Source organism: Helianthus annuus, chromosome 15 (assembly GCF_002127325.2).
Source record: "Helianthus annuus cultivar XRQ/B chromosome 15, HanXRQr2.0-SUNRISE, whole genome shotgun sequence".
NCBI classification, from domain to species: domain Eukaryota; kingdom Viridiplantae; phylum Streptophyta; class Magnoliopsida; order Asterales; family Asteraceae; genus Helianthus; species Helianthus annuus.
Genome location: NC_035447.2, coordinates 112,767,762 through 112,776,246, shown reverse-complemented (window position 1 = coordinate 112,776,246; position 8,485 = coordinate 112,767,762). Strand labels below are relative to the sequence as shown.

The 8,485-nt window shown below is 36.6% G+C and overlaps 1 protein-coding gene across 1 annotated transcript; it reads left to right on the top strand.

The window, feature by feature from the left end:
* The first annotated feature begins 3,243 nt into the window (after window positions 1-3,243).
* Window positions 3,244-7,827, top strand: LOC110912279 (dolichyl-diphosphooligosaccharide--protein glycosyltransferase 48 kDa subunit). Its single transcript, XM_022156972.2, has 14 exons — window positions 3,244-3,249; window positions 3,495-3,864; window positions 3,967-4,103; window positions 4,322-4,447; window positions 4,744-4,797; window positions 4,891-5,004; window positions 5,106-5,161; window positions 5,249-5,290; window positions 6,087-6,162; window positions 6,316-6,387; window positions 6,943-7,068; window positions 7,155-7,259; window positions 7,369-7,452; window positions 7,541-7,827. Exons 1-14 carry the CDS (start codon window positions 3,244-3,246, stop codon window positions 7,586-7,588), a joined length of 1,416 nt encoding a protein of 471 aa, XP_022012664.2. The 3' UTR covers window positions 7,589-7,827.
* Window positions 7,828-8,485: the final 658 nt, after the last annotated feature.

Genomic DNA, 8,485 nt, shown 5'->3' with positions numbered 1-8,485 from the left:
CATGCTTAGCTCGTCACTTTTAGTTTAGTGCATATATAGGGCCGTAAGGTAAGCGATCTAAACAATCGCTTATACTTTCGAACCCGACCCATTTGGTCGATCATTAGGATCCGACCAAACACATTAGGTGACCATAGCTATAACCTTCCGAGGTTATACCTTATGGCCATGATGTTAGGCGTTCCAAACGCGTTCTACGCGAACGACGCATTAAGGTAGCATAAGCTACCTAAACGAGTCATAATGGGTCGCAAGCACTTAGGTTAGGTTTCATTTTAGTATGTAGGCTTTGTTAAACCACATTTCACGAGTCTCCATACTCGTTTGGTTCATGAACCCGCATACTATCCGATCCTTCCGATTTAGGTCCGGTATATTAACATAGCTACCTATTAGGTGTCGTTTGATATCCCGTGATCTCTAGCATTGTGTGATTATTACACAAGGAATTCAAAGCAATCTCAGGTGAGTACATAGAACCCCATTTTCTACTGTTTTACAAACTGTTTTGGGGTGAAACACATGTGCCTACTTGTTACTTTCATGCTTTCCATGTTTTCACATCATATGCCTGCTATGTTCGTTAGTACATTATAGTACATGATTTCATTACATTTCATGCTATGTATGCTCATTGTGTGCGTACTTAGTACATTGCTTTACATTACATTTCATGCTATGTATGCCCATTGTGTGCGTACTTAGTACATTGTTTCACATTACATTTCATGCTATTTATGCCCATTGTGTGCATACTTAGTACAATTGTTTACATCACATGCCTTCATTTTGATATAACATTTGGTTTGTTTAACATGGAACAATACATTCATTAACATTGATCACGCCATTCGTTAGTAGGTAGTGGTACCATAGGAATTGACAACTCCTGTTCCTGAAATCCTGGGTTTGTTTGGATTGGAAGGAATGACCGAATTCGATATACATAACTTAGATAAACCTTTAATTTGTTTAAGGGTTTATCGCCACAGTCTCAAGGCTTGGATGTATGCATATTTCACAATACCGCATAAATGTTTATATCAGTAGAGCATGCATTGTTCCACAAAACATAACGTTGATTTAAACCATGTTTTACTTTAACACCTTGTTTTGTGCATTTTACATATGGTTTAGTTGATACATCTCACTTACCATACAAGATACATTTTGGGTACACATTACATGATCTACATTAAACATGAACATTTTGACATTGATATACATACTTGGTGGTTTACATTGAACATAGACATTTCGATATGGTTTACACAATAACACTTGACAATTGATTTATACATGAACAATTTACATGGTGGTTGGTTTGGGTAAATGGTTGGAGTAACATGGCGTATGTAATATGATACAAACATGGTGGATACGCCGCTGGTACTTCCTATATATAAATGCTTGTATAATATTACATATCGTAGCGTTATCTAAGTCATTTCAGTTTAGACACATTACATTTTACACAAATAACATACTCTTCACAAGACATTATTGTTACAAACAACTTATCTTATTCAACTCATTTTACTTGGTTACTCGTTTAACCTTACACTTATCTATACATATCATCTGATATTATCGTTTTTCAAATGGTTTACAAAGCAAGACAAATTACAAGGTTCATGACTGACTGTTATTAAACATTCTTTAAACTCAAGTCGTGAATCCCATTTTCACAAAACCTATGTATCTCACAGGCATTTTTATGCTGACGTACCTACTTTCACATGTGTTTTCAGGAGCTGTTCCATAGGATGATGATCATGACACTAGGGCGGACCTGTACCTTAGAGACTAAAAATGAAGATAGACTAGTTTAATTATGTCACGAACTCTTTGTTTTCCTGTTTAAGACAATGTATTACGCTTGTTAAATAAATAAAATGTAACTTTAATTTCCATGGTTATGAAACAATTAATTATGTCCCAACACTCCCCAGCGTTTCCGTCGCGGTTGCATGTTATACGCGGCCGGGGTGTGACAGTTTGCTCACTTGTTACTCGGATAGTCCCCGGATTGGATGACAGTTACTTTGCTCAGTTAAGTTTGTGTGAAATGTCTAAACAACCCCTTTATACATCTATTAAAAAACAAAAATGTAATTAATAAATAGTGTGGGGCCCACCCCACCACTACCCAATCTCTCTTCTTCCCCACTCAAACCCAAACCTCCAAACCCACTTCTTCTCATCACCACATTGTCACCACCTTCCACCTCCACCGCAATTAAGGAGAAGATGACGGTGAAAGTCGTCAATCGGTGCTCCGGTTTCCTGAAACTAGTCTGTTTTACCAGATTTAGAATCTCTAAGAAAAAGAAAGAGGCAGATCGCACTCTGTTTCTTTTGTCGACCATCATCGGATCTCCAAGATCCCACCAAGTCATCTTCCTTTCAATCGAAATCGTGTTTCCCTTTTATTGAACTTGAATCTGGACTGCATAATGAACTTATTTCACCCGAACATCTCAACCGAATCACCTTAAATCGGACCAAATCTCCTATAAGCGAGAATCAGATCCTTTTGAGAGATTCATCCTAAAACATTGTGTGTTGGTGGACAACTTTATAAGAACGACCTCTCGCTCCTCTTTCTGAACGCTTACCACCTAGCTCTCACCAAAATAGTCTAGTTTTCGCGTGGGGAGCTTTACCGGAAACACGAAGCTTCATCGGATTCTTCCATGTCTAATCATTCACTCATAACTGAGAGGTAACATTTATAGCATGCTTTCAGATTCTTAATCAACCAATAACCCATCCTCGAATGTATAGGTTTGATGTACAAAATCGGATTTAAGGGTGGGAAGGATTTCGGTTGGGGTAACAGTTTGAAAAAGAGATCCTAAATCCAGTAAAACCGAACGGTTTTCGGCAACCGGAGCACTGATTCACAATGTTATCTTCTCCTTAATTGCGGTGGGGGTATGGTGGAGGAGCTGGAGGACCAGAGGTGGTGGCCGACCATCAGAGAGTGATGGCAAGGGAGGCAGAGAGGATGATGGGTATGTATTGGGAGAGGTAGTGGCGGACGAAGTGGAGGCGCTTGGAACAGGCTCATCGGAACAGGGTGGTGGTCTGGTGGTGATGAAGGTCTGATGGTGGAGAAGAGAGAGACACGGGAGAGAGATGGAATGAGATTATTAATGTTTATAATTAAATTAAAAATGGTGGCGCCCACTTGTTTTTAATGATCAGTTAGATTTTTTTGGTTTATTTATTTTATTAAAAATGAGGGTATTTCAGTCATTTCACACATACTTAACTGAAAAAATTAACTTCCATCCATTGTAGGGACTATCCGAGTAACAAGTGAGCAAACCATAGGGAGCAAACATGCTATTTTGAAAAGGTGAGGACTAAAGGTGGAAAAATGTGACACCACAGGGACTATCCGGGCAATTAACTCTAAAATTTACAAAGGTCTAAAATTTACAAAGGTCAAAGTTTTAGCAGAGAAAAAATAATTAGTCTAAGTATAGGGACTATTTACCAAAATCCACATTTGTTTAACAAGTCAATCTTCAAAGTCCCAACACTGCTCAGTTCCGATCCAAACCTCAAGAACCCTAAAAATGGCGAAAATCTCCATCGCCACCGTCTTCATAGCTTTGATCTCACTCTTACTAACACTCACACACTCATTCTCCACCGAAAACCCTACAGATCGGCGCATTTTAGTCCTCCTCGACGACTTAGCTCTCAAATCTTCACACTCGATCTTCTTCAACTCTCTACAATCACGCGGATTTGAGCTCGATTTCAAACTCTCTGATGATCCGAAGATCGCGCTGCAGAGATACGGCCAGTATTTATACGACGGCTTGATTTTGTTTTCTCCTACGACCGAACGTAAGTTTGCGAGTTTATTGTAATGATTTATTTTGTTTGTTTGTGAATTTGTTGGTGAATTGGTGAATTGATTTGGTAAATTGATGGATTTGATTGTTCTAGGGTTTGGAGGATCGTTGGATGTGGCGGCTGTTCTGGATTTTGTTGACTCTGGTAAGGATTTGATTGTTGCGGCTGATGCGAGTGCGTCGGATTTGATTCGGAGTATTGCGGCTGAGTGTGGAGTTGATTTTGATGAGGTAGTTTTGTTTTTGACTTGTTAAGTTTGGGATTAGGTGTTAATTTGATTTAAAATGTTTAAATTTTGTTGAATGTAACATGTTAGAATGTGGATTGGTAGCTTAATTGATGATAAGGTGACCGATTGTTTTGAGTGTTGAGTACAGTATAGTACTTGTGTGATTTGTTATCGTGCCGTGTTAGATTGACATTTTTGTTTTATGTTGTTATTGTGTAGGATCCGTCTGCTGTGGTTATCGATCATGGGAGCTATGCTGTGTCAGGAACTGAGGGGGATCATACGTTAATTGCTGCTGATGATTTTATTAAATCTGATGTGCTTTTAGGAAGTACTAAAATTGAGGTCAGTGCATGTATTGAGATGTTGTGTTTTGTGATTACCATTTTCGAAGTAGGAGACATATATAAGCCATATGTGCAAGATCAGATAAGAGTTTTTTATTTAGAGATACTGCTCCCAAAAGTTGTAAAAATTAAACCTGCACAATTATAATGTGATCCTATGGTCCAACGATTAAGCACAAAGAAGAACTCATTTCGATCTGACTATATTGTCATTCATGTGAACCATACAACGTATGGACTATTAGAGCAGTGCAGATAATTTTATATTAACTGATTATTTTTTGCATGACACAGGCTCCTGTACTTTTCAAAGGAATTGGTCACTCTTTGAACCCAGCAAATAGCTTGGTAAGTTCAATATGCAACATTTATTTTTTAAATTGCTGGGATGATATTGTGATTTTTTAATTTTTTTGTTATATTTTTTGACTCATGTTGCAGGTTCTGAAGGTTCTCTCTGCTTCTCCATCAGCATATTCTGCCAATCCAAAGTCCAAGCTGTCAACTCCACCATCACTTTCTGGATCTTCCATTTCATTGGTTTCAGTTGTTCAGGTACTCTGTTCTAAACAATTAATTGGATGCTTCACATTCGGTTTTCTGAGCCTAATATTGCTTAATGACATCTTCTGATATCCCTATTTTTTATATTGCAGGCTAGAAATAATGCAAGAGCTGTGTTTTCTGGCTCCTTAGATCTGTTTAGCAACAAGTATGCAGTATTTTGCAATTGTGCAGATCTTTTTTGCCATCGTATATATTTTCTTTAGCTGATCTGGAACTATATTATGTTGTGCAGATTCTTCAAATCACCAGTACAGAAGGCCGGGAGCTCAAACAAGTGAGTTTATATTCTTAAAATATTGCTCACATGTCTACTTTAATACAGCCACGGTTGTGACTACTAGGGCTGCAAACGAACAGAACGTTCAGTGAACTGTTTGGTGGGAAGTTCGTTTGTGTTCGTTCGTTTAATATATGAACGAACACGTACAAGAACTTTCGTTAGCTTAGCTAAATGAACGAACATGAACAAGAACTTTCGTTAGCTTAGCTAAATGAACGAACATGAACAAGAACTTTCGTTAGCTTAGCTAAATGAACGAACATGAACAGAGATCGTATTTGTTCATTTATGTTCTTGAACGTTCGGTAACATGTTCGTTCTAATATGTTCGTTTATGTTCGTTTGTATATGATAGTTCTTTAGGGTTTTTTAAATTTTTATATCTTATTTATATACTTCAAAATTCTCACTAATACAATGTTCAATAAATATTAGTGTATTGTATATATAACATACCTTTTATTCTTTTAACATATGTTTGGTTGTGTTAATTAACGCCTTTTGTTTTTGCTTATGTTCGTTTGTGTTCATTACCTATAATTATCAAACAAACATAGGATATTGTTCGGTAAGTGTTCATGAACAGTTCGTGAACACATTAATTTCCTTAACAAACAAACACGAACAATGCCTTGTTTGTGTTCGTTTAGCTCGTTTGCAGCCCTAATTATATCAGTTTTATCAAAGCAATATACTTCTGAGTTCTGACTATAGCTTTACGTCTGGAAATAAATGATAATTACATTAAAACATACCTGTAAAAAATCTTATAATATTCTTTTTTGAACAGATATGCGAAGTCTGGCAATGAACAGTTTGTTACTGAGCTTAGCAAATGGGTCTTCCATGAAAGAGGACACTTAAAGGTTAGATATCTGTTTTTTGTTGTTTTATATTAGGTTTTGCTTCACTTTATTTACTGTTTCTGTGTACGTGATTACCCGTTAATTTATAGTTTATATTTCTCTATTCTGCTTCATTACAAGCTCTTCTGAATCCTCCATTTTAAATTTCAACAGGCAGTCAATGTTAAACATCACAGAGTTGGCGAGACTGACGAACCTGCTATCTACAGGATCAATGACGACCTGGTAATCGTCTTTATCGTATAGAGATGTGGTAAAACGGGCGGGTCAGGCAGCTTTGCTAATTAGTGGAAAAGGGTTTGGGTCAGAACTGCTAATTTTTAATACGGGTCGAAACAGGTTGGGTTGGTTTGGCTCGCAAACATCTTGGTTTAGTTAATGTATTAATTATGTTATTATAAGTTTAGAACACAAATCTAATGTGTTTGAATAAAGCGATTTTGCAAGCCATTTACCTATGATTCGGGCCATTCTTGGCCTGTTTGACCCATTTGAGCTGAGCTAAACGAAACTAATTTGATATTCGTGAAAACATAAGAAAAACCAAAAGCTAAAATAGGTTCCGTCGATAAATGATCAAAACAAGTGTATATATACAGCTATAGACATACCAAACCAAGCACAATTGCTATTTGATTCCTTAACTACCTTAATCTTAGTTTATCTGAAGCTAATAATTTAATCTTAAACGTAACGTATTAAATTAATAATAATCATCTAGGAACAAGATAAAAGTCTAACTCAAAAGATTTGGAAGCTAAATTTCCATATATTATTCAGGAATACTCGGTAGAGATCTATGAATGGTCTGGATCAAGCTGGGAACCATATGTTGCAAACGATGTTCAGGTTCAGTTTTACATGATGAGCCCCTACGTGTTGAAAACTATGTCTACTGATAAGAAGGTAGCATTATTAAATCTGACTATTTATGCATTCTAGTTATGATTATGTGCATCTGTAAGGTTGTTAAGTTTTCCATTTATATGCAGGGTTTATACCATGCTTCTTTTAAGGTGCCAGATGTTTATGGTGTTTTCCAATTTAAGGTTGAATATCAGAGGCTTGGATACACTAGCTTGTCACTTGCGAAACAGGTAAAACGCTAAATAATTACAAAACTTACGATCACACATGGTAGGTAGTTAGAGAACTATATTCAAGTATCCAACACCCTGCGACATGATTTCTTATACGTGTTTGCAGATTCCAGTTCGTCCTTTCAGACACAACGAATATGAGAGATTCATACCAACAGCTTTTCCATACTACGGAGCCTCGTTTTCGACGGTATATTTTTACTTTCTTAAGATTTTCTTGTCTTGTGTGTTTGTGTTGGACGAACGAGGATTTTAACGCAAATTATTGATTGTTGCAGATGGCTGCATTTTTCATCTTCAGCTTTGTATACCTTTACAGCAAGTAAAACCTCAAAGGTGGACTTTGTGACATTATATGTTGTTTTAAAACATCATGAGAGGTCTCGTTATCTAGTGAGTAATATGATTCTGGTACAATTTTGGGCAACATACTATCGTGATTCTGCCTGCATTTTTAGTGCTTTTAACTGTAGAGTAGAGTAATGAATGGACAAAATGTCGAAAGTATCCGAAGAGACTTTTTTATATACACTGTAGTATCTTGCTCCAACTCATGTTGCATTTACTACCTGTGTTACTGCTATTTTTTCTTTGCTAAGCCGGTCTAACGGATGGCCAAAAACGCCTCTATAGGGGATGATTTTACAAATATCCTTCAAACTGTTACATAATCACCTTCTTCTATACTTGTTTTTCGTAACCAAATTATTATTGTAAACCAAACAAAATACTCGACCATCTCTCTCCCTCCAAATCAACTTAAAAAACAAACAAAATACTCAACGCTGCCCTACCCACCTGTTTGTCCCATCTTTCACTTTGCAATGTGTCGTTTATGGGTATCCAAATACGTGTGTTGGAGGTGGGACGACGCTGTGAATTGTGGTGGGTATGGTCTCAAAATAAACGAAAAAACGTTGAACCACAAACGAAAAAATTACAAAAGATGAAAGGTATGTGGACCAAAGTTAAATAAAAAAGCGTTGTGGTTAAGTTGCAAAAGAGGAAAAGCTTTGGGTTAAAAGTAAAAAAACTAAAGGGTTAATAAAAAAAAGAGTTAATTACACAAATGGGTCATGTGGTTTATACTTAATTTCGCCTTTGGGTACTAACTTTATTTTTTAACAGGTTTAGGTTCTTTGGTTTCAATTTTGTAACACCTTTGAGTACTAACACCAAAATTAATTAATTAATGACTAAAATACCCTTGCATTTTTTTAAGT